General features: G+C 46.4%; 1 protein-coding gene across 4 annotated transcripts in view; it reads right to left on the bottom strand.

The window, feature by feature from the left end:
- RALGAPA2 (Ral GTPase activating protein catalytic subunit alpha 2) overlaps positions 1-27342 on the bottom strand; it is a 3672963-nt gene that overhangs the window by 1327380 nt on the left and 2318241 nt on the right. For all 4 annotated transcript variants that reach the window (XM_069608069.1, XM_069608071.1, XM_069608070.1 and 1 more), the window contains 2 exons: positions 15456-15639; positions 6576-7344 (listed from right to left, as the gene is read on the bottom strand). In XM_069608069.1, coding sequence (XP_069464170.1) covers positions 6576-7344; positions 15456-15639 — 953 coding nt within the window. The remainder of the gene's footprint in view (positions 1-6575; positions 7345-15455; positions 15640-27342) is intronic.

The raw sequence follows: 27342 nt of genomic DNA, 5'->3' as shown, positions 1-27342 counted from the left end.
CACAGTGCCTTTGCTCGAGGGTTCATGACGCTCTCGAGTAGTTTCTTTCGCCGGGTGCAACGACTCGCGGCTTTTTGATTTTTCGAGTCTTTCACCCAGGTTATCACCCTCAGCTGTTTTAGAGGGCATTGAGGCCGCTTTCTCGAAGACGCTAAGCATCCTTTTACGGAATTCCCCCCACTCAGCCTGAGAGCTATGTTTTGTGGGGCAGGTGACTCTTTCTGGAGAAACAGAAGAAGAAGTCGACGATGAGGAAGGGGATCTTCGACGTCTCTTACTTGAATGCTTGGATCCCGAAGAGTGGTGGGAACTGCTTCGAGACCTAGAACCAGAGTGTTTCCTGTGTCGGCGAGGAGACGAATGTCTCGACTCTGCCAAGGAAACTTTCGAAGGAGTTTTAAATGTCTTACCTCTCTCAAGCTTCCCCTTACGCTCCTTCAAGGCTTTCGCCGTCATGGACATGCAGTCCTCGCACTCCGGACATTGGTGCTCCGATCCCAGGCACCACAAACAGATCCCGTGAGGATCTGTCAACAACATTTTCTTTCCACAGTCTCGACATTTTTTGAAGCCGGACCATGGAGTCGTCGGTTCGGATGAGGAAGCCATCGAGTAAGAGTTGGTATTCTTGAGGAATAATGAAGAATATATTTTCTGACTAACGAACTGAGCAACGCGAATCCGAGGCCCACGAAGCGCAGAAAAACGGAACTGAGCAACGGACGCTGCGCAAGTCTATTTATACGCATGATGATGTCGGCGCCGATACGGAGGCTGTCGAGGGACATCGGCTCGAGGGAAGTCGACGCGCAGCGCCCTCTACTGAAAAAAAAATTCTGAGGCCAGCAAGCTGGAGATGATCTATCAAGATAAGGAATACGTCGGAGGACACAATCCCTTCGAAATAGATAATTTGGTATGGCTGCAGTTTTTGCCAGTTTACATACTGCATGCAAGACGACACTAGCAACAATATACATTGTTAAAAAGCAGACATCCTAATAAATGCAGCAAATTGTGACTGCCCATTGATGTCTATCACATTATGTAAGCCACAATATTACATAAAAAGTATGTCCTTATATTATTATAGGAAATGCATCACCAGCAGTGAATATTGTATCATCTGAAATTGTCAACTCCACACTGCCCTTATAAAAAGCAGTTTGGGATTTTCTGTAGGCATTGGATAGGCATTTGCAGCCAGTTAAGAGCATGACGTTTCTACCTGACCACAAGATTGCACCAGCTGGAAAATGGTATGATTACTTGGGCATATGGTAGCTGTACCTGGAAAATGCCCATCTAACATAGGCCAAAACTGTCGACTTTTTCCAATGCTTCTTTTAACAGGACATCAGGGCAAGCGACAGCTATAAATCAAGTGCCGGAAGGCAAACTTGGTTAGGACATTTGTATTACACCAGTAAAGCATTTACAATAGCAATTAAGACTGCAGAGTTCTAAATTAAGTGGAGCTGGGAGCTATTTAGCTCCTGCTTGTTGCCTAAGGTACATAGGACCTGCTTTCTAATTGCACATGGCATGTGATTGCAGAACAAGGAAGACTAATGCACTTGTCTCTCTCACTCGGATGGGAACCTGCAACGTGCAGGTGAGGCATATTTATCTGCAACAAGTGCATTTACCCAAGCAACTATTATTTCGTGTTAGGCTTGTGTTAGGGAGAATTCTCTGTTAAGGCTAATTTCCCAAACCTAGTGAGTCCCCCAGCAGCTTTGCTGGATTTTGTTGGGGTTTATTTATTTCTCCTGCTAAGAGGGAGACTCTTTTTCTCCCACTCTTAGGCATGATTTGGTATGTGTTTTACACAGCACCCTCAGTGCAGTAACACAGGGGTGTCATGGTGACCCCCAAACATAGACTCCATACCCTGGGACTGACTACTGTCTACCAGGGCATGTAAAGTCACCATTGTCTTTACTAGTCTCAAATTGTGAGCAGAACCAGTACAAACCATCATTTTGTGGAAGTACTGGTAGGGGTAATTCGATTGCCCCTGGGTCTGTTTTCCAAGGGGGCACTGTCCAGTCCCCCCCTTGTCGAGTTTCTGGCTGGTGGCAGTGGATACCACGCGACATATATTCCACCAGAATATTTCTTATTGGATTTTCCCATTGATTTTTTTTAAACGCACCACTTTTTGGTGCAATGTTAAAGATACCGCTGGGTTATTTATTTTATATTAATTCCCCGTTTGGGTCTTTTTGCCAGGAGTTTTAAAATGGCGTTTGTGTTTGCCTCTGACACTCTAACCCAAGTCGAGCCCTTTGTTCCACGTTTTGGCGGGCTTCTGCACAGAAGCCCTCCAAATGGTGCCACTCTGGGGGTCTACAGGATGTGTGGGAGGGGGATTAGGCACCCTGGACTGAGTTGCCTCGGAACTCAAGTCGCACTCTTGTGTGATTGGCCCAGTGGTGAGCTGCCCGGCTCACCACTTAGCATGTTTGAGTGACAGCTAGGCAGTTGAATGGGGGTTTTTGTGCATAAAAGCAGGGCTTTGGGGACTGGAACTTCAGAAGTCGCCACAGGACCTAAAGAATCCGAAGAGGGGAGAAGCTGAGCCATCTACAACGACGACACCACCGGTGGAGCCCTGCTGTACGAACTCACCACTTCCCCGACGACAGAGGAGATCTTCTTCCAGGAGAGTCTTCTTCCCTTTGAGCTGGTGGGACTTCGCCTTTTTCGCCTTCCTGGACGTCTCGTGGTCGAATCGCCCATGCCAAGCACCCCGGCAGCCAGATAGCCACGCTTCCCCACTGACAGCGAATAAAAGGGTCGTACCTGTTAATCGGGAACTCCGCGGCTGGTTTCATCCCTGTCAGTCCAACGACTTCCAGCTTTCTTCCTCGTCGAGATCATCTCTTCCTCTGGTCGAAGCCACGACTTGCACCCACTTCCAGGAACAACTGCCCCCAGTGGAACGTTCTCACCATTTAAGGTACTGTGTCCCACCTGGCCGCCCTTGCAATGGACTGTCTAAGGTGTCCCGTAAATCCTTGACTTTCCAACTGGGTTGGCCTCCAAACCTCCTAACTATCTTTCTGAACTGATCCAACCTCTTTTGACCTTTTCTGCAAAGACGTTGAGTGCATTCCCACTGTGTGATCTTGGGCACATTCAGCCTTGCTCTCTCCAAGTGTGGGCCTGGCCTATGAACTTTGGCTCTACAGTAGACCCTGCCTTTCTTGACTTACTGTGGTTACTTAAAAGTGTTGGTACTGTGTTATTTCCATGCTCTGCCTTTTCTCTCCCTTTTTAACGAATGATTGGAGTGCCATCCAAGGGTACGCGCTCACCTCTGTTTTGCTAATAAGTGGTGTGTTAACCTAGACTTGTTGAATAATTAACTAGGGAGGTGGATATACTTATAGTGACTGTGTTTGAACTTGCTTGATATATTAGTGCCAGTGTATTTTCATAAGCGTGGTTTAAATAAATAAATATATACTTTTAGTACCAAAGCTCTGGTTAGTGTTTGCTTGTTCTACTGTATTTTTGGCCCTATTGTGTATACTCTATATACTGCCTAACTTCTTGCGAGAAGTCTGACTGCTCAGCCACAGCTACCAGGTAAATCTGGGTGGTGCAGACTGCTACCAATTGGTTTTACTGTTTACTCCTGTGGTCTTAAACTTTTTGCAGTGGTCCCTAAGGGAACTGCACAGGTTTCTGCCTAACAGCTCGTGATCTGGAGGGTAGAGTTTTCTGCAACAGTATCATTACCTAACCCATGTTTTCTTTTACCAGGATCCAAACTAATCATAAGGAAATCAAATGCAGCCAACTGTGATGAATCCTTCGAGTCATCACTGATCCCCAGCCTAAAGTCTCCTCCCATGTGGCCAACGGAAGGCAGCCGCTACCTGATCCTGACCCTTGGGGTGGTATTCTGAGGGTGGATCACTTGGGAGGATAGCTGTCAGTGGAGAGTGGTGACCCCAACAGGAGAGTAGCAGTGTTATTCTCGTTCTTGCAAGGAAGATCCCTTGATTCCAGAGTTTTTGATGGCATGTTGTCATATTCAGAACCATTTAATAAAACTCTGAAAAATACTTTGTTCAAACAAAATCCTACTCAGTATTCATGTATACTTGATAAGCCTAAAACATATCCACCATCTAACGGTTATGGCGGCGATTGTAATTTAAATACAACTGTTCAACAATGTCATTTAGAATCATGTGAAACTTCCTTGGACTCCAAGTCTCAAAGCCTCAAGAACTGAGAGGAGGAAGTGGAGCAAGGAGTCACAATGTGGAGGGAATGTGATACCAAGTGTAATGTGCAGTCTGGTTGTCAAGGTCCAAGTTAGCTGCGCAGGAGATTTAAACATGGGAATCACCTGCAGCAGACAAGACTGTAGAAAGAGAGGAGAAAGGCTGTAGAGTGGGAGTGTATTTATTTTATTTTTTGCATTTATAGCGGAGCGCCAAGCCCTCAGGCATCAGGGTGCTGGTTACAATAAGTGTGAATGACAATTGTGATAATGCAAGACCACGCATAGGGTCACAAAATGCAAGTGGTTCTTAAGAATCATAATCTGTCAAAGCCATGCCTCATGGTGCGGGGGGCTACATCAGGAATACAGATATGCATGAAACAATCAGGTAAGCACAGTCTGGCAAAGCCATGCCACATTGTTCGGGGGGCTACATCAGGTATACAGGTATGCAAGAGACAGTGAGGTAGGCACAGAGTCTGATCAAAGTTGCAGAGAAGCATAATCAGCAATAGACTGCAGGTTAAGGTGGGATCCCAACACATTAGTGCGGTATAGTCAGGCTGGGTCATCACCAGGCAGGTGCCAGGCACCCTACGTTTGCAGCGCAAGCAAAGATAGCAATCAAGTAGTTGGCAGTCAGTTACATATACTGCAAACGGCAAAGGTCAGACCAAGTAGGTGCTGAACTACAACAGTTACAGCTAAGCTTAGGTGTGAGGCACCGGATGGCGTGGGTAGAGAGTCATAGGAGGATAAAAAGAAACCCGCTCCCGTAACATACAAGTGGCAATGAGACGCATGAAGGAATACAGATGTCTAGGCGTGCAGGTGTTCATGCAAACATACTTCAGAGCTCTGGCATATCCACAGGCATAGAGGGTCAAGATGTGAGGATGATAGGGGCAAAGACGGGAAACTGATTGAGGGAATAAGGTTGCAGATGTGTCTCACATGCAGGGCTAAGTGAGCGGCCGGCTGATCATGGGTAAGCTGATATTCCCTTTGTTGTTTGTAATTGAGCGTCCAACAACCCACATCAGTAAGGTCAGCAGTACTAAATGTGAAGGGACGTATTTCTTCCTGAATTGGGGGCTTGGATGTTGCTGGTGGGTGGCTTATTCGCAGAGTCTCCGAGATGATGGTGTGAACTGTGAAGTGACTCACAGTTACTGATTAAAGAGTTCTCTTGTACCATTACACTGAAATGTCTCCTGCACTGAAAACAATGCCCCAAATATCCTTTGTATGTCGCCCAATCTAAGTGTAATCTCATCCACAATCCTCTCTTCCATATGCTGGATTTGTTATTATTCACCCATGATCCAGCCCAATATTTGATTCAACATCTTTATAAAATTAATCCTGGCTAAACGCAGAATTGCAATCTCTTGGAAGCACCCGAAGGGCCCATCGATCCAACAACGGCTGAAAGACGTGTATCGCTGGGGGAAAGCAGAGATGGAACTACTTAGGGATCAAACTTCGGCAGATAAAGGGGCAGACAATAGTATGGATTGGGGACAAATGGTGAATGACATGATGACCACACCGGACCTGTGTACCCTGTGAAGAAAGAGATCTGAGGATCAACAATTAGAATGACAAACTGTTCTCGGATGTGACCTACACAGCTGCGAAAGTGTTGGTCTGTATCATGGCTGCCAAAGGGGAAGTCCCATACCTCTGCAGTAAACAGGACAAAATTACAGATCCCCAACTTTAGACTTTTATATTTAGTACATCCACACCATGTATGATGCATCAGCAACCCAAACCTATGAAGTAAATAGAGTGAAGAGGTACCTGTTTTGCAATCTACACTGATCAACTGTTAACATGCTATTTTGACGTTAACCCAAAACATGTTTAAAAAAACGTGTTATGTTTTATAATGTACCATACAGAAATGACATTGTATATATTCTCAAATAATGTACAGCGTAAGAGCTGTATGTATTCATCAATAAAGAAAATTTAAATTAAAAAAACATCTTTATAAAATATGCATTTGAAATGCTTAGCAGATCAATAAAATAGAGTAGACTCATAATATGGAACAATGTTCCTCACTAAAGACTGCATGCAACAGATCCATTTGTACTTTTTAAGACAAACATATCCACTTTACAGCACTTCCCTTGTGCTCACATTGCAGGGGTGCCATTGCTCGAATAAATATAACATGGTCCTCTGGTTCCATTAGTTTAAACAGTTGCAATTTCCTTTCAAAGCATTGCAGATGTATTAATATGACATATTTGCAAAAATGTCATCACTGAAAGCCCTGAGGAAAAGAGGAAAAAAGGATAAAAAAATAATGTTGTACCTTCTATCCCACGAGTTCATGCCCAGATCACTCAGCAGAAGCCTACAGAAATAAAATGGTGCTTGTGGCTCTTTTGGTCCAGGCTCCTCTTGACAGGCAACTTCTATACTGAGATCAGCACTGAACCTTTGTATATGCTCATTTTCATGGGTGCTCTGCTTCAGGATTGCATATGTAAGTGCATTCTCCTGGTCCCGGCTCATACCAAAGGGGGGCAATGCAGGCTCATTAAGTTTTAGTTGTGAATGGAGAAGGCATTCAGGACTAATGTTTCCAATATCTTCAAGCAATTTGTCAAGCAGGTCTTCACTTTCTTCCTCCACTGCAGACTTGGTCCAGGAGTCGGGTGGTTGCTCGTGAGTCACTAAATCAATCGGTGTTTTATCAACCTGCACACTGGACAGATTTTCCAAAGGTCCATAAAGTATTTTACCATCCCATGAATACTTGCCCGAGATATCTCGCACAATTACTCTCACATCTGAAGGGGAGCCAACTGACTCCCTACCAGTAGTCCTTTCTGAAGGAATCTGAAGATACGATATCAATGTACTATCGTTAAACACAAATAGCTGCAAGCTAGGACTCTTAAAAACCTCAGATGAGAGCTCAGATGATTCAACGTAAGAATTGTCATGATGTTCACTGATAAGACTGTGAAGAATAGCAGGACCTCCACTGAGGGGATAGTGTCCCAGGTGATTAACCAGTTGCGTCATCACCATGCGGGCAGTCAGCGGTATTAGTTCCAAATTTCTTCTTCTTTTCTCTGAAATGTAGAGGAAAATATATCAAAATCAGACAAAAAAAAAAGGACAGCAACTCAATTTAAACAAACTGACTAAAACTAAACATCAAGGCATCAACTTGAGATATATTTCAATAAATCGACCTCAGGAGAGGACTCAATAAATACCTTAGATTTTTCCAAGTTTCTTAAATTCACTTAATCTACAAGAGAATCCTTTGCAATGGTACCTTCAGACTATGAACGTGCTGGAGTTGGGTAGGTGAGGAAGATGCTACAAGGACAGTTTGATGTCATCCTTTTCATGCAGGAAGCAGATGGTTTAAGTTACTTACCTGTAACTACTGGTTTCCAGCATGGGTCTGGCATGGATTCACATGCTCATGAATATTCCCAGTCGTCAGGCTGGAAATCCTCGGGAAAAGAAAAAACACGTTCACTTATTTGTCCTCTAAAGCAATCGCTGCCCTCTGGGTCATACTGCCCCCTTCCAATGACAGTCCTCCCATTAAGCCCCGACTCTGGCAGCCATCTTCAGATTTGGTAAGCACGTAAAGTGGCAGTATGACCAAGAAGAGCTGCAGAGGGTCCACAGGGAGGGTTTGCATGTGAATCCATGCCAGACCCATGCTGGAGAACAATAGTTATAGGTAAGTAACTTAAACCTTCTCCAGCATGATGTCTGGCATGGATTCACATGCTCATGAATAATGAATACATAGCAGTACAACATTACACAACCACGCAAGGTGGCAAAGGCTCAACAGAAGCAATGAACACTTACTTTTGGAACAGATTCGCCTCAAGCAAACAGGTTCCGAAGCACTGCTTGGCCGACTCTGGACTCCTCCGTGGAATCCCTGTAGAAGCAATAGAATTTCGTGAAGGTGTGCGTGGACCTCCATGTAGCAGCCCTGCAGATGTCCAACAGGGGCACACCAGACAGGAACGCCATTGTCGCAGTGATCGCTCTGGAGGAGTGGGCTCTCGGACATCTGGGCAGCAGTCGTGATACAGCCGGAGAGCCACCTTGAAATGGAAGCCTTGGACAAGGCCTTCTCATGGTTCACGAACATTTGTTAAGTCTTCCGAAAACTCATTGTGCGCGTCACGTAAAACTTCAGGGCATGAGCAATGTCCAGCGAGTGCAAGGCCGTTTCCACCAGCGACAAAGGTTTTGAGAAGAAAGTAGGTGACACCAAAGGCTCGTTGAGGTGGAATTCTGACAAAACCTTCGGCATGAAGGAGGGGTGCATACAGAGCACTACCCTTGATTTGTGGAAAGTCAGGTACGGTTGCTTAAAGGATAGGGGCCGGATCTCACCCACATGTCTGGCAGAGAGACGGCCACAAGAAAAGCTGTCTTCCACGAGAGAAACGTGAGTGGGGCCTGATGCATAGGCTCGAAGGGGCCCCCATGAGCCTCGTCAGAACAACGTTGAGTTTGCACACCTGGGCAGGAGCCTTCACCGGCGGCAAAGATTGGAAAAGTCCTTTCAGAAACTCCTTGACAAGTCTGTGGGACCAAAGCGAGGATCTTTCTGAGGATCTGGTGTAGCAGGAGATAGCTGCCAGATGCACCTTCATGAAGGCGTGCGCCAGACCAGCATTTGCCAATGATAGCAAGTATGGGAGGATCTGTGGAGCCGTGACCCTCAGAGAGGTAATCTTAAGCGACCAGCACCAGCTAGCAAAACACTTCCACTTATGGCCATAGCACTATAAGGTTGCCGACGGCCTGTCTCAGCCACGTCGGGGCAATGAGTATCATCTTGCATTGACACTGTCCGAGTGTGTTGATGACTTGTAGCAGGAAAGGGAAAGGAGGAAGCGCGTACAGAAGCAGCCCTTCCCAATGGAAGCAGAATGTGTCCCCCAGGCTCCTCGGCTAGTGGAATCTGTTGGCAAACATCTGGCATCTGGAGTTGGCTGCTGTCGCAAACAGGTTGATCTGGTGTCTGCACCATTTGACAAACAGGTGGTCCACCTGATCCTGATGAAGCACCCACTCCTGACAGGAGTGCAGTTCCCTGCTGAGGGAGTCTGTGATGGTGTTCTTGACTCCCGCCAGCTGAAGAGGGACGATGAACATCCCCTGTCTGACAGCCCAGTGCCACACATCCTGCTCCTCCTTGGAGAGCGCTGAGGATCGAATGCCCCCCTGATTCCTGTTGTAGAACATGGTGGTGTATTGTGTGAAGATCCTCACCACCTTGCCTTTCAGAGATGGTAGGAACAACTTGAGGGCACGGAATACTGCCCGTAGCTGCATGATGTTGATATGCAGACCGGCAGTCACAGGGCTCAGGCATGCAGACGTCCGGTGTGCGCTCCCCAACCTTCCAGGCAGGCGTCCCTAGTGACCGTCTCCTGTTATGGGGGGTTTTGAAATCCCATGCCTTGGGCGATGTTGGAGCAGATGACCCACCACTTTATCGCCCATCGGAACTCTTTGTTGAGGGATCTTGTCCGTCAAGCTTCCGGACACCTGAATCCAACGGGTGTCCAGGAATTCCTGTAGGGGTTTCATCTGCAACCTGCAGAGACAGACAAGGTAGATGCAGGATGACATCATGGACAGTAATGACTTGATGGCCCGCACCGTGGCAGTCTTCGTCGACGACTGCCGCTGTCCCTTTCCTTGAATGGCTGCTAGCATCTCCTCCGAGGGCGACGCCAGGCAAGACACTGTATTGAGCCTGTCACCTAGGAACAGCGGATTCTGCAATGGTGTTAAGCAGGACTTCGGATAGTTGATGGAGGATCCCAGATCCGTCAATAGTCAGACGGTCATCTCTGTGTTCGTCGGCCAGCTTCCGCGAGCTGGCGCCTATCAGCCAGTCGTCCAGGTACAGGTATACGTGTATGCCCTGTAGACGTAGATGGGACACCACTGGTGCCAGGCATTTTGTGAACACTCTTGGGGCTGACTTCAAGCCGAGTGCTAGGGCCCTGAACTGGTAGTGCTGGCCCTGCAACACGAAACATAGAAATCGCCAATGCTTCCTGTAAATGGGGACGTGGGAATAGGCATCCTCCAGGTCCAACAACGTGAAGAAGTCTCCTTTTCCAGTTGACCAAGCACATGCTGCAAGGTGATCATCCTCGATTTTTGGGCCTTTTAAGTATTTTTTCAGACGTCGTAGGTCCAGGATGGGTCTCCAGCCCCCCATCTTCTTTCTGACTAGAAAGCAGATTGAATAGATTCTGGAGCCCCAGTGCCGTTGGGAAACTAGGTCTATCGCCCCTTTTCGTAGCATGGCTCGTACCTCTTCTAGAAGCTGAGGGATGTGATGCTCCCAACGGGCAACTGGAGGGATCCACGGACACCTGCGTTGGAATTCCAAAGAGTGTCCTTGGGCGAGAGCATCCAGCACCCAATCTGTCAGTGGCGATCTTTCTCCACTCACTGACGACCCTTGTCAACGGGCCTCCCACCAGAGTGCACGAGTAGGAGCCCGACGACCTGGCCAGTTGAGTCTTGCTTGGGCGCCAGACCCTGCCGGCGACAGCGATGCTGTCCTCGGCTATCGTAGGCCTGGGAGTGGCCTCTGTGAGCTTCTTGCATTGAAGACCGGGAAGGCTGTGTGTATGACATGGAAAAACCTTTTGAAGACCTGCTAGATGTTCACCTGGAGGAGCGAAAAGACGAGTGTTGCTGCTGGAGTGTGCAGAGGGAATGGGCCATCTCCATATCCGTGTTGATGGCCTGGAGGGACTAGTCAACGGCCTTCCCAAACAGATTTTCCCCATTTAAGGGCATTTCCAGTACCTTCGCTTGGACCTCCTGATGGAAAGGAGTGGATTTCATCCATCTCTGTCGACTAAGGCAGGCACCGTTCCCCATTTGCAAGAACCCTGTGTCGGCGACGTCCAATGCCACTGTGATGGCGTGATCTGACACTACCTCCCCTTCCTGGAGGAGAGCGAGCGCTTCCATCTTCTTATCGTCAGAGAGAAACTGCAGGATCGGTCCTAGCCTGTACCAGAATTCCCTGTTGTGCCTGGCTAAGATCGGCAGCATGCTGGCTGCCTTAATTGTGGACACCACGGTGTAAATCACCTTCTTCCCCATGGCGTCCATACTTTTCCCCTTGCTGTCCGGAGGGACTGAAGACAACGAGTACGGGTTAGCCGACCGTTTACTCGTGGCCGCCGACTCCACAGAGTCCGACGATGGTTGCGATCACAGGCACTTGGGTGCGGAGTCCGGCACCCTATATTCCTTATCCAGCCTATACCGCTTGGCTGGAGCTATGCAAGGGTTCTTCATGAAAGCCAGACCCTCATCCCAAATATCGTCCATGAAAGGCACTGCCATGATAGTCTTCCTCTTGGCCTCCCGCTTTTTAAACAAGAAGCCCTCCTTCCTGGTTTTCTAGGGCACCAGCTAGAATAGCTCTGAGGCCCTGGCGATCATGGAGTGGTACAAACCCACTTCATCCAGTGGTGAAATCCTATGTGGGGCATCCAAATGTGGCGATTCACCGACTGCTGTGATGTCTTTGTCCTCATCCATCGGCGTAGCCGTGTCTGTTCCCGTACCCATGTCTAGGTCTGCTGAGGAAGTTGGGGCCCGATGTAGTGGAGGATGTTGATATGGGGCATCAGATGACGCTTCCTCTTCTTCGGCAGAGGCTGATTGGGGAGCTGGAGGCATTCTCATTTGGAACTCTGACACCAAGGTATGTAGAGTCGATAGAATATCCAAGGAAATGTCCTTTGGCTGAGAAGGCAGAACAGAAAACCTAGTCCCAGTGCCGTCATTCACCTCTTCATCGTCCTCGTGGACCGAATGCAAGGACTCCTGATCTTCGTCGTCCGTGGACGAGACTTTCCTAGTTTGGATGACAGCCTGGGAAGGCTGTTTCGGGGCCTCCTCACACACCGCCCCCCCTTTTTTCCTCCTTAGGGATTTGAACCTGGGTCGGTTTCACCCCTTCTGGCGTGCCTGCAGACTTTGCCAAAGTCTCTGTGGCAGTGTTACGCCTTGGGGGCAGGGACACTTTCTGCGCCGTGGGAGCTACCCTCGTAGGATCAGCACCCGAAGCTGCCGAGACAGCAGTAGCCGTTGCCAGAGTCGCCAATAAGGTCTTTTCCTGTGCCGGTCGCGACTGCTTGGTCTGCGCGGCCGCCTTCTTCTCTGTCCGCGGATTCTCAGATTTCTCCCGTACCTTAGCCGGGGTAGATGACTTCCTCTTTGAAGAGGAGCTTGATGATAGGCTGGCAATGGAGGTAGAAGGTGATGCTGATCGTGCCCTATCCACTTTGGGAACCTGCTTCAGCAGCAAACCTGGTGGACTCGTACTTGCAGATCTTGGCCTTATCTAAGGCCCCCACAGATGAGGCGCCCCCAAAGGACTACTACTCAGACTGGCTGGTCCTGGACGAGGCAAGACCCTAATCGGAGCACGGGTCAGAGGCCTTGTTAGTGTTAAGCCATGCCACCAGCCTACTATGCCTGTCCTTCGAGGCATATCTCGCACTCTGCTTCTTTATGGTCCAGGTGAAGGCAGTAGAGGCATTGTACGTTGTCAGCCACAAACATATTCCGTAGCCTGCATTTTGTGCATGGCCTGAAGAGGAACCTTTCCTCCTCCTTCTCCTCAGTCATGGTCGGAGGGCGCCAAGTAGGCCCAAGGTGGCCTTCTTCAATCTTCGATGGAGCTTTGCCCTTGAGGGGTGCGGAACTTCATAGACAATGGGTCCCCGCTGCCGGCAGATGAAGAAAAGAGCACACAAATTTAACTTTGTCCATCGGAAAATACGAAAAACGTACAAATAGCTCGGAGACAACTCGAGGACTCCCAACACTAAAGTGCATGGTAAAAATGTGATGATAGCTGCCAGAGGCGGGACTTAGGGAAAGGACTGTCACTGGATGGGGGCAGTATGACCCATAGGACAGTGATTGGTTTAGAGGAGAAATACAGTTTTAAGGGAAAGTTAAACTTTTTTCTTTTACAGAGGATTCCCAGCCTGACCACGGGAATATTCATGAGCATGTGAATCCATGCCAGACGCCATGTTGGAGAACAGCACAATTGAATTACTCCTAAAATACTCTTGACTCTTACTATGAAGTCAATTACATAGGGACCAAGACCTACAAATGATTAGCTTACTGTGTCCCTCTTGACTTGTATCCCCTTGCAGCCCCTGTGATGAATCCAATGGAGTCATCACGTTTTCTCCGGCGATAACCTCCTCCCATGTGGCCAGAGGACAGCAGCCATTACCTGATCCTAAGGGCGGCTATATGAGGGAGGATCCCATGGGAGGAGACAACCACCGGGGAGATTTCATGGCTTCATTTGATGAGGTGCGGTATCCGCCATTTTCCAACAAGATCCCCCCCCTGTTACCTAATACCCTAATGGCCTATTGCCATGGGTCTAGTCCGCCCCTATAGGGAAAATAAATAAGCCTTTTCCAAACACCCTTTAGGCCAAATTCCCATCCATAACCTGAAGAGTAAAAGCTAAACAAAAAAAAAAACCTTTTTAGTTCACATTTTCCTTCATGTTGAACCAATCTTCCATATGGAATCATTGAGAAATATTCTCCAAGTGCTACGCGCATCAGGAACCATCAATGGACTTAAATTTCCACAACCACCTAAGTCAACAAAAGGCTCCAAGTCAAAAGGAATGCATAATTTTCCTCTCATGTTGCAAAAATATATTCAAATCAAGACATCCATCATGGGTTGCTTATCAGCTCGAATTCAACATTTGATCCCAAGTCCTGCTACTTAAGACAAGTGGTTGGGGAGCTGGCAAAAGCATCAGCACTGCTGAAGCTGATAAGGCAATTATGGAGTTGGGCATCAACAATGTAGGCATAGCCAGTGCCAACTTCGCTGAAGCCATACTCTGGATCAAGCCCTCGAGTGCATGGTGTGGCCATAGCTGGCGCATCCATTTGAGATAGCAGTCAGTTTGTTGGTTTGCAAAGTCAAAGGAACTGGTGCTTGCTTGAAAACATTAGTAGTATGACAGCTCAGAATGCCTGCCACTCTGGGAAGGATGCAGAATTGGGGAAAGTGTGTCTTCCACTCACATCTAAAAAATGTTGGTGCAAACACTACCTTAGAACTCTACTTAGGGGACTTAAACTGGTGATGGCACGTCCAAGACGAAAAGGAGTGGTTTGTGAAGGATAAGATTCACTCATGGAAATTAAGTGCTTTTTTGTCCCCGTTTACCGCCCCTTGGATAGAGGGCCCTCTAGTGCTGAAGGTTGTTTGTGAATCTTAGTTGAGTGGAATTATCAGGGGTTTCCCTTGGTAAGGGACAAAAAAAATCCTTGGTCACTTGCTATCGCATAGCCTTTGAGTGCCTAGACTAACAGAAACCACAAATCTCTCCAATATGGTAATGCCTCAAGGAACATACACACATACGTGCAGGTCGGAAATAGAAATCTGCTACCCACAGACCTTACAGGGCTTGTAACCAGACTTGCACAGAGACATGGCAGATAAAAAAAGGAAAAAAGTGTTCAGACCTCAAAACAAAGTGACTACTAATTAAGAAAATAGGAACAGAAGTCAAAGCACACGTGACTCCATATATATGTATTAAGAAAATTACTTTGATGGCAAGGGGCACCACTGGAGACTTGATGAGTCAGTGCGGTGTTGCATGATGCCACTTTACTGCAATAAGAAAAATGACCAAACCATTCTGCGCCACGATGCCATTTCAAAGAATGGCCTTTCACAGCATCAGGGCAAGGGCATCATGTGAATGCATATGGGGCTTCATTGAGCGGTCTGTGGAAAGAAGGTATCAATTACAAAGAAGAAATCTGAACTTCCTCAAAATGCTAGCTACTGCATGCAAAAAGGCATATTAATTTAAGCAGACTCTTATGTATAATAAGCATAGTGAAGTCAGGTTTGAGAGCTTTGGAGGTTTTGTGACATAAACACTAAGTTGATCAGATGATGGTCAAGTAATTTATCATCAACTCTTTATTAAAACAAACCTAATGTTTAGCCACAAGGTGGGAAAGAAAACAATTTTACTTCAGGTTTATTGCTAATATTGAAGCCACATTCAGCTTAGACTTTTGCTTTAAGTTTTATGACTAATACTGAAAACCCTTGCAGATTCTAAGGCACTCACCCTCAGCAACAGTGAGCAGGTTGCTTAAATCGGCAGATGAAGGAGGCTGGGCGGGTTCTGAATTCTTGACATTTCCCAGTGGCAAAAAAGGATCATAGTCGATGGAGGTGAGATCTGCAAGACTTAATGTGTAATGACTTTGCTGGGTATAGGTTGTTGAGCCATAGACACAGCAATGCAGAACCTATGAGAAACAAGTTTTGACAAATGTGTCAGCGAAATATATTTGAATGTAGGGGAAACAGCTGGCATCTCCAAACATCCTTGCTGTCACTTTTAAACTTCTAACCCTTGTCCAACCACATTATTTTTCAGTGCAGTCTATGCCATCTTAATGCTATCCCCTCATCACAAATTAAGCTTTCATTCACTACCATCCCGGCCCCATCAATCTTTATTTCAGACTCTGAGTCTTTGGTTTCTAACTTTTTTCTTTTTTTACTAATCTCCAAATTACCCCCTACTATATCCCAAACACAGTTTCATCTCAAAAAGGACACAAACAACATCAACACCCCCTTTCATTCGTTCTGCTGCCTCTTAACCCTGAAGCAACCTCCAGGTATTCACAAACCCCTGCTTTTTAATTTTAACCAGATGATACCTAGTCATATTCAAGAAGAAAACCAACAGTCAGGCAAACAATGAGCAGCACCAAAGCAATGACATGAAAACCACTCATGTGGCCACATACCATTCACAGCAAGCCTTATCTAGACAAATCCCAACCTAGGATGAGTAACACCTGGGACTATCACCATCTGGGTATTTCGTAACCATTGGCTTCTCCATGCCCAGCAAAACAGATCTACCTGAGTCTTAGCATGAGGGGTAATAAACATGTAATTAACCCCAGATGATATAGGACTGTAAAAGTTTCATGAGTAAAAAAATGATGCAAAACCAAAGACCAGGCCTATGGATTAGCAGTACTCTCTAACAGAATTACGGTAAAAGCAATGATGTAGCCAGAATGAATTAAGGAAAAGGGCATTCAGCAGATTAAAAGAGAAGAACAAATGCTTGTTGGTTGAGTAAAAAAAAAATGGGAGAATCAACAATCAATTATGTTTGATGTATTTGGCGATCACTGCAGCATACCCAATAAGGCTAATACTATGACATGCATTGATTCTGGGCTCCAGAAACAATTGTAACATCCAGTTCCTCATTCTTATAGCACTCTCTTGAGTGTGATTTATACTAGATTTTCTGCCCATTAACTATGCCACACTCTGAGTCAATAGTGCTCAGCCCTATAAGCTAAAGGGGTTTGTTTTGTTAATTGTGGTCGTGTTTTGTGAAGAATCATCCATTTTCCTATGCCTCCTTCACTTTTACAAGATGGCAGGAAGGAAGGACTGATAATGATGAGCAGGGGTGGGGGGCTTTGGTACTTGTGTATGCTGTGAAGGCATCATGAAAAGCGCACAGACAACTGATTCAAAACTATCAGTTTTATTAACTTAAATGTCAAGATGGAAAAAGGCATAACTTGCCCTGTGCAAAGGTGGGACTTCCCTACCTAAAGAAAACTAAGTAAAGTCAGAGTGCAACTTAGGAATCTGTCTGTTTCCAAACTCTATACTTGCCCTCACAACTATAACTATACAATGTGTAGGGATGTCAGTAACTAAAAGGAAAACAGTGTTTAACACAAAGCCCTGGGCTTCTTCAAGCTCGTAACTTCCTTCCAGCACCCTTCCCCAAGTATAAAACAGTTCTAAAAATCAAAGTCTCAAAACAAGTTAGGATGCAATAGTTCTATTCAGGTCTCTGGGTTTCCTTTCCCAAAGTAAGGACTTGGGGTGTCCTTCCCCAAGTAACACAGTTCAAACAACCTTGAATATAAATATTCCTGGTTAGGAGTTAGGGTTCCCTTCCCCAAGTATCAAGTGTCACAGTTCAAAACAAATCACAAAATACCTTTGTCTCCATAGTTCAGATAATGTTGATTTAAATATTTGTTCAGATAATTTGCACATTGCATATAAGTTGAACATTTCACTGCTAATCAGGTTTCAGTTTCTCTTGTTCGTAAAATCTGTAAAGTCACATTAGATTTCAGCATACTGTAGGATGTTTAATATAAGTCATTTATAACGCGCCTGTAGACAAATGTTTCTAGGTGCGACAAGACAAGGGAGGGAAGACAGAGGGAGGACAAGACAAACAATCTTATTAGGCCTTATGTCATTCAGATCATGCAAGTGCAACACCGCCAAATGCAGGGGGAAGTAAGAAGGGTAAGTATCGGGGAGCGGGAAGGAGGAAGTGCAATCAGGGCTGCACTGCTCTAAGTAAGTGCAAGGAAGCAGGGGAATGTAGAGGTTACAATTACAGCCCCTAAGTGCACTGTAGACCCTGAGGCAGTGCAGGGGAGACAGATCATGGAGGAGCCCGTTACGCAGTGAGACTTAAAGGATAGCCAAGCAACCAATCAGCGCCACAGACAGGTGGTCAGCAGGGGAGGAAGAGAGGGAAAGCAGAGGCGAAAGGGAAGGTCTTGAGCTGCTTTGGAACTTCAGGTGGTCCGGTTCAAGTTTGATAGGGGCAGTGAGGCCACTCCAGAGGGTGGCACCTGCAGAGGAGAGCGAGATATAACCCCCCCTCCCCCCACTCTCTGCCTGGAGAACCTCTGACCCTCAGAGAATTGGAGGTAGCTGAGCGAAGGGCTCGAGAAGGAAGGTATTTTGGAAAAGAGATTTGGATGCAGTGCGGGCCCTGGCCCCAGAAAGCCTTGTGGACGATGCAGAGGGTCTTGAACCTGGTCTGTGCAGCCACAGACAGGTAGTGGGGATATTTCAGGGCTGCTGGAGAGATATAGTTCCTGGACTTGAGGCCAAGGTTAAGTCCTGCAATCCAGTTCTGGATTAGTTGTGGAGGGCGGAGAGTAGAGGAAGGAAGATTGAGAAAGAGGTTTTTGCAGTAGTCCAGCCTAGAGCGAACCAGCGATCTAGAGACAATGAGCCTCTGGGGGGGGAAGTGAGAAAAGGAATACCACCTCTGAGGAGGTGCAGCTGGTAGTGGGCCTTCTTGGCAAGGTCCGTTATTTACGGAGGAAAGGAGAGGGCGGGGTCGAAGATGACAGGAAGGTTTTTAGCCTAAGAGGAAAGCAAAGTTAGAGGGCCCAAGGAGGGTGGCCACAGTGAAAGAGGGAACGTAAGAGCAGGAGTCCAAATGAGAAGGATCTCCGTCTTACTGGCATTAAGGTAGAGGTCATTGGAGGTGCACCAATCCTGAATCATGGATAGACAGTCAGGGATGAGCGGGAGAGGAGATGAGGCTGGGGGAGCCTGAAGGAGAGCAGAGTGTCATCGGCATAACACTGAAAGTTAGAGAGGGTAGAGATCAGGTGGGCTAAATAGACATTGAAGAGCCAGGGTGAGAGGTTAGTGCCCTGGGAAACGCCACATGTGGAGAGAGAGGTGGTGAAGAGAAAGGACCCAAGTTGGACCTGGGAGGGTCGGTCCAGGAGGAAGGTGGTCAGCCACTCCCAAGCCTGATCTGTGATGCCCAGGTTTTCACAGAGCCGCTTGATCAGAATGCAGTGGTTAACCGTGTCAAAAGCAGATGAAAGGTCAAGGAGGACTAGGACAGAAGGAAGGCTGGAGTCAGGATTAGAGAGCAGATCTTCACAGGTGTTCGGGAGAGCAGTTTGCGTTCTTCTGGCTGCTCTGAAGCCAGACTGATGGTCATGAAGACAACCAATAGATTCAGTGTGGAAATGAAGCTGGGAGATGGCCAGATTTTCCATAATGGTTGAGTTGAATTTAAAGTGTCTTTTCCCCTCTTTGGGTTCGAAATGTGTTAATTCTGTAAGGTTTACAAAGTTTTACTTCATTTCAGCATTCAATAATTACATCTCTTGCTTAGGTTTAATTTTCCCTCAATTTAAAGTTCAAGAGTTGATCGTCTCACTTTAACTAAATGGTTCACTGCTCTGAGACTTTTCGGAAATGCTTTTCTAGCCACACGTGACCACTCGGATACAATGCATTCCTCTTTCTTTGATTGACAAATATAGTTGTTTGTTTCACTTTAAATGGATATGTTGTTCAGAGACCTTTGAAAACGTGCTTCTTGCCACACGCGACCACTACGATACAAAGTATTCAGGTCAGGAAATGCTCAAGTTCACACACACACATGCGCACCAGGTTTCTCAATCCCCAGAAACTCACTGGTCACTTTAAAAGTGTGTTTTATAGCGTGGATCACACAGCTGTCTTCATTTAGGGTCAGGGCTCCAGTGCCTGCCCCATAGACACTTCTGAGGTTGTCCTCCACCACAGAGGAACAAGCACATGGAGTAGAAAGTGAAAGGCCAACCTTCCAGCACAGCTCCCTACACAGGTCCCAGTCTGCTCTGGGGAGTCCCAGCTCCCACGCCACGCTGTTGGGTTCTCTGCTGAATGAACCAGCCTCCTGGTCCTTCTCCTGTCGTTCCCCTTTGCCACTGGGTTGGGCTCCATTTATACAACTGCAGCCCTTTAACAGGCTGCAGATGTGGATGATCAATTAGCCTTGCCTGACCTCCATTAAGAGGGCATGCCTGACCTTCACTGCTCTTAGCAGGCATCTTCCTCGTCTCAGTACTAGAGTGGTAAAAGAGCATAGTGTTAATTGCTCTTAGTTGCCTCTTCTTCGTCCCAGTACTGTCAGGGGTCAATGGTGGGGAGATGGGGGGAACTGGCTTAAAATCGCACAAAAAGGTTGGGGACGGGTTGGTCATTAGTAGGGAAAGGGGATACCATGTCTCACCCAAGGGCACCCTGCTCCTAGTCCTCAAGGACTCTTCACCCAGGTGATCCTCCCTCGTTTCTCTGCCCCAAGGATCAGGATCCAATAGCAATGGCCTTTCCCTGGCCACCTGTGCAGAGGGTCCAAGGGGTCGAGGAGTGAGAATACCCTCAGGTTTCTCACAATGCCCAATTTGGTCCTGAATTGCTAAGCGGTTAAGAAAGAGATAGGTTAAGCAGAGAGACAAAGATCATGCTGTGATCTTAATATGATTACATTCCTACAACTTGTAAACTTTGCTTGAATATCAGAGAACGGAAGAGACACGCAGTCCAATGGACGTCAACTTGGGCGCATGATTCCGAAGCTGCAAAATGTACAAAGTGGTGTCCAAGTCTATAACAATTGTGTATTGTAACGTCTCAAGTACATTTTACAGAAGAAGCCTTAGACATTTTTGTTGGGCGATTGCAGATTTAAACAACTACATGAGTAATAGAGCAAGTGAAAGAGTTTGTGTGTAAAGCATGCATCCTCTAACTGGTGAAAGGGAGCTGAGAATCAATCTCCCCTCATGTGTTGGATGCTTAATCGAGCCATTCGGGTTTGAGCGATGAGAAAGAAGTGGCTTGTTCGCAGAAGCAGGATACTGTTTTTTTCCTGCAACTAGTACTTTGCCCTAAAGCAGTTTCAACCAAATATGAAGCAACAGGTCAATCAGTTTCATTGACGTGGATCAGTCATCGTCAGAGGAACAAATGATGGCACTTCAACGTGTAGGATGTGGAACAGACGGCAACAAATGAGATGTACAGGTCAACAGCATCTGTCCTCAAGATATACAGCTTTGGAGAAGTGTCTAGACCATCCTCATTATCCAGTGCTCTGAGGCACACTGGAATTGTAATAAATTATAGCAACTATGTTAGAAGCATGAGGTGGGGGGGAATGTATATACGGTCAGAAGAATCCCAGCACAAAGAGAGCAAGGACACAATCTAATACCACAAAAACTCTGGAGGACTGCTCTACCAAAGCGTGCATCCTGCCCTGATGTGAATACAAGCAGTAATGTTTGTTGAACGTGTGCAGCAAGGACAATGTAGCTGCATGGCAAACGTCCAGAACAGGCACTCCACGATGCACAGCAGAGGTGGCAGCTACTTCTCGGATAGAATGAGGCCTCAGACCATCAGGCACATCCTGTCCAGACAGATTCTAGCATTCTCAAATGCAGAGGATGATCCACATTGACAGGGTCAATTGGTCACAGCCATGCCAGTATAGGCATCAGCACAACCCAGAAAAACTGATCATCCTTCCTGCTATCCCTTGTTCGAGAGAAGCAGTGGCTGAGAGCCCCTACCAGGTCTAGCCAATGTAACCTCTGCTCTGCCTTGGAGGGATAGGGCAGAGGAAAAAAAGAGATGATGAAACTTTTGAGAGATATGGAAATACCAGACTAGCTTCGGGAAGAAGGATGGCCTCACTCTAAATCCACCTCCTCTTTGGAGAACAACAAATAGGAAGGCTTATACAATAATGCCTGGAGTTCACTCACTACCTAGTGCACGTGATGACAGACAGGAAAATCACCTTAAGTATGAGGGGCTCAAACAGAGGACGCAGAGCTCCAGATAAGATTTTGGTGTGAGTATTTTACTCCCAATTTTTAGAATGAGAGTAAATCCAATTTCAAGAGAGTAAAAAGGAGTTTCCTCCTTTACAAGAGAATATAAAAGTGTATGACAACTATCCAATTTGAGTGTAAAATTAAAACTGTTAGAAAACATTAGTGACAAAGAACTTGTCGATGCGTACGACCCAGCTTCATCTTCATTATACTTGGACTCTAAAACTCTTAAGAACTACTACAGATGCCAGCTACTTACATCTTAAATGAAGTCCCTCAACCTGCCAACATCACCTCCGCCTCTCGGGCCTACTGTTGGTGCCTGGCACTACCTGCTTGACAGCCACTCCATGCTTTTGCTCCATTTCTTCTTTCCTTTTCTACTCTGTTACCCCGGTCTCATTTCTGATGTTCTGCCTCTCACCCTTTAGTGTTGCTATACCATGTTTTGAGGTCTGTTGCTCTCTCACTCTGCCTCTGCCATCTCTGCATTCTAATTTTGCTGTTTACCTCCTACATTTCCCTGTGTCAGTTGATAGAACTCCTCTTCCTCTCTCATGTCATTACAGTTTTTTCATTTTCTCTGTTGTGGTTGCTACTCCTTTTGATTATCTTTCTTGCACTGCCTCTTATGTTATTGGCCGTTTCTAGTCTGGAGTTTTCATTTTTAGCTCCTCCCCATCTGCTGTTGATCTGTTTTCTTATTGTAATGTCTCTATATGTCTCTTTGCTCTGCTTCTATCCCTCACTCTTATTGTGTGTGCGTCCTGTTATTCACCTTGGTTTCCCGTCTTATTTTCTTTGTTGCTCTTATGTAGCTCCTTGGTCTCTCTCTTTATATTGCTCAAATTCCTGTTTTGGATTGTATAAAACATTTCTCTGTTCTCTCTGCCTCCCCTCCTGCACCCCACTTTGTTCTCCTGTATTGCTTAGGGTCAGAGTTGCTCTTCCTCTCCTTTGACATAGCACCAATAAATATTCAAAAAGCTGAAACTGTTTTTTCCATTTTCAAATCTAGTGCAGCTTGCTCCTTTTTAGATGTGTGCAAACCTTCTTTTGGCCATTGGGCGGGGAATTATAGAGTTAGAGGTTTGTCTCACCAGATGCAGCACTTGCTTGAATGCAGATGTTTTATCAGCACTGTATGCCATTAGAAGTATAAGAGCCCAGATAAGGTGAGTGTTCTGAGCCATTACAAGTATAGCAGCCCTCATGGCATGCACTTGTTCTGAGCCATTACACACATAGCAGCCCTCATGGGATGTGTATGTTCATTACAGGTGTAGCAGCCCCGATGAGATGTGTGTTCTGAGCCATTACAGGTATAGCAGCCCAGACTAAACGTGTGTTCTGAATCACTGAACATTTAGTAGTCCTTTTGACGAGTCAAAAAATAAGTCTGCTCTGTTATAATTGAATATTACCTGCATCTTAAACGCATACCTCTGATGCAGACGCATTATCTCCCCTATCAACAGGATTTGAACGGACACGTTAGACAATGTTCTCTGCATCAGGGCTATTGACCCACTGAGCTCCTTTCCCAACAGGTTGACTCGGAAAGGCACATAGGGTTAGGGCACTGGCAGTTCCATGTCAGGCTTCCCAGACATAACTGGCTTGTCGATTGCTCTCATCCTGTTGGGACTATCCTACACGAGAAAGCAGATTGATAATGAGGCTTTGAAATGTGCTCGAATTTTGGCAGTGGGACTCCGTAATTGGACTTTGAGCTATGTCATTACAACAGCTCTGCTATGAAATTGAGGTACTGTCCCAAACATAGCGGTCCTGTAAAGAAATGTGGGCATGATGCAATCAAACCTGCTGTGAATAATGGGCATTGTACCATGACATGCGTATAGCAGCTCCGCTGATAAATTTGGCTACTTTGCCTGAATGTATAGTAGTCCTGGTGACAGTGAACAATTTGCATACTAAACTGAAAATATATACAGCACTGCTTCTACCTGCATCCATTATACCTGCCTGCGGTGGGTGGTCAGAAAGGGAGTTAAAGTAAAGTTCGGGCCACATTGCCAGCTATTCCGTGCTCTCTAAAACAAACTATCTACAGTGCCCTTTTATGCATGCACATGCACACAAAAAACATGCAATCTCAAGATTAAAAAAAATAACATTCATATTGAATACTAAAAGCTTTTTCTTCTCATAAATGCCAAACAACGGCTTGCTGGGACGCTCTCAGAAAACTACAAGACATCAAGAACCCCAAGCCATTAAATGAAATTGATGTGCTTTTGTGATGAAAAGAAAACGTATGAAATGCCCATGCTGATGCAACTGCGCTGCCTCTATTAAAGCTGATTAAAACAGAGGAAAATGAAGTAAACATGCAGCCCTAATTTAAGACAATTTTCATTGTATCCAATACTTTGCGTGTCCTAAAGCAATGTGAAAAGCATGTTGATGATTTAAAATGCTTTAATATTACTGTAACCTACAAAATGCAGGCAGTTGAACTAAGTGAACAAAACACATTTCCTTCTACATTATTCAGAAAGTATTATCTTGAAAGAATTATTAAGAGAGGAGGGTGTTGAAAATATAAACAGACCAGGACTCATTCCAGTTGCTTCTTTCAAGGAACTGTGTGGTTTGCAGACCCCTAAGTCAGTGCTTTCTCAAGAGAAATCTTCACTGACATCCTCTTCTCTGTCCTAGCTCCTGACCTATGGACCTTACTGCCACGCTCCCATCTTACTCTCCACATCCATTAATGGCGGCACCCACTGGGAAGTCCTCCTTACAGGCTTCTTCTCATCTCACTGCTGCATCAATGTCTATCACACAGGCACAGTCCTGGTTCAAGACTCTCTTGCCAACCTCCTTCTCTTTGACCGAATCCTGCCATCAATTTTCTTCCTATCCCTGCCTCTCCCCCTTCTACCCTCTCTGCTCCACCACTTCAGTTGGTAGCCCCACGCCCTTACACTCCTCCTCAAAAAACCTTCAAAGGCAGCGATCGACTCCACCTGGCGACCCTCAACGCACGCTCAGCCATCCAACACTCTGCTGACATCTGCTTGCTTTTTGAAGCCACTGACCTGCACATACTTGCACACACTGAAACTTGGTTTAATGTCAGCTCAGTTACTTCCTTTGACTCACTCCTACCTGAAGGCTTTAAGATCACCTCAAAGCCTCGACTCCACCATGCTGGCGGAGGGGTTGCCCTAATCTTCCCAGAGTGGATTCCTTCTTCTATCCTACTCACTCAGCCCTATTCGTCCTTTGAGAGCCTAGTATGCAAATTGGTCATCTCTCCTTCCACCACATTGACCATTGCTACCATCTACCGGCCCCCAGGCACTTCTTCTCTGTTTCTCTTCCAGTGGGCGGACTTCTGTTCCTCCCTATACTCTACCACCTCCAACCTGCTACTACTAGGCGACTTCAACTTGCACCTAAAATCCCCTTGCATAGCAAGCACCCTCTTCACTGACCTCTGCTCCTCCCTTTCCCTCCCCATTCTTCCCTCTGGTCCTAACCATTCTGCTGGGCACACGCTAGACGCCATCCTCCACTCCAACTTCACTGTCTATTCTCCCATGGCCCCCCCCCCTCCTACCCTGGTCTGACCACTTTCTCCTGACCTCTCATCTGGGTCCCTAATGCCCTGTGACAACTTCTAATAAAGTGCTGCCAACCTCGTTCACGAACATCTGTGCGATGAAACTAGTGTCACCTGTTGCCTTCTCTTCCACCTTCATGCTGCCTTGCCCATCAAACAGACTACCACTGATTATGCCCTCAGCAACCTCTATCCGTCCATTACTAACACCCATGACATCCTTGCCCCAGTCATGAGGATTCGATTGAAACCTGCCTCCAAGCGTAACACCTGGTACGACTCCAAACTTGCAGACCAAAAACGTAGGTGCAGGGCTGCTGAATGGAAATGGCACACCTCAGGCTCATCCTCTGACAAACTGGCCTGCCGCCTGATCCAGAGACACTACAGACTCTCCATCCAAGCAAAAAAAAGTCCACATTCAGGCACAGGTGTCCAATGCGACTAACAACACGGCTTAACTATTCAGAATCTGCAGGGAACTTGCCAACCCATCTGCAGTATCTTCTGGCCCTACTCCCTCGTAGGACCTATGCAATGCACTCGCCTCTCACTTCATTTCAAAAACCCAGGACATACTTGTTAGGACTGATTTTCTATACTCTGGCCTGGTGGACAGATGTATAGAAGGCCAACCTATATTGTGACAGGAACAACTCTGGGAAGCTGTAGCTAAATCAGTTTAGATAGCAGTGACAGGCGGCCTAGGCTAAGTTATTCAAAAGGGGTGAGTTTGTAAAGGGACCACAATGAGGTCACACAATGGGAATCACAAATTACACTTAGACAGGATGTATACAAATACAGTTATTTAATTATGACCAAAACACACTATAGAAAAGGGACTACAAGCAGGTAGACATACCACACAACACTAGGAAACTAAATATATATATACATGCACTTGATTATAAGGCATAATACAAATCAGATACTCCTGCAAAGGAAAGGTTAGACAAATGTTATGCACAAAAAGGTCCACAGAGACGAACCCTAAGCTAATATTGTCCAGCCCTAAATTGCCTGGGGCCTTGTGCCCAATAGTTCAGGATATAGTTCCACAGAACTTAGGATGCAAGAAAAAATGCAGGTAGGGTCTCTGAGGTCCAGTGAAGGGTTCTTAGGGTTAGAGTTCAAGTTAGATTAATGCCCAAAATTAGCCACAACAGTCAGATGTCTTGCATAGGCAAGTTATTGCCAAAAGTGTTAGAAATCAGGTTTATTATAAGCCCATTGACTTATAATGGAAGTATAGGGGTAGGCTAAAAACTTTGTAATTTATCCCCCCCCCCTTACTCTGAATCTTCCCCAGACTTGGCAGTACAAAGGAAGGTCGTCCAATGTTGCTTTACCCGCCAAAATCTGCAGTCCTCGATTCCCAGGGGTTGCAGGTTTGAGCTGAACTCTGGTTGGTGTCTTTTGCTGGTGCAAGGACTCTTGGTCGAGGAACGCAGAAAAACTTGATGCAGCACCCCTCTCAGGACTGGACTCGGGTCAGGTAAGCAGTTTTCGGACAGTGCACACCACGCACTGTGATGCAAATGTATTCAGTAGCCGCGGTCGGACTTTTCCTCCTATGTCGGGTCCCCATTGTGCTAGGACGCCGACATTTCACCAGAGGTAGTCTTGCAGGGACAACTGGGGATCCACTAAGTTGCAGACTGAAACTCAGTACAGTGACGCCGGCAGCATGCATGGTAGCCCAAAAACGAAGCTGTTCAGCCACAGGACGGTTCCAGGGCACTTCCGAAGACTTCCTTTGGCAGGGCACTGAGCAGATGTCTGCAATGGATGGTCCCTCCACTCCAAGAGTCTTAGTTCCTTCGCAGGACTACTAAAGATAAAGAGCAAAGCAGGGCTCCTACAGGACAGCAGCAGCAGTTGGTTGCCAGGCCTCCTTCAGTCGGGTCTCATGT

This window comes from Ambystoma mexicanum, chromosome 4q (assembly GCF_040938575.1).
Source record: "Ambystoma mexicanum isolate Mex_15411 chromosome 4q, UKY_AmexF1_1, whole genome shotgun sequence".
Taxonomy (NCBI): Eukaryota; Metazoa; Chordata; class Amphibia; order Caudata; family Ambystomatidae; genus Ambystoma; species Ambystoma mexicanum.
The sequence above is the reverse complement of the archived record's forward strand: the minus strand, read 5'-3'. Positions and strand labels throughout refer to the sequence as shown.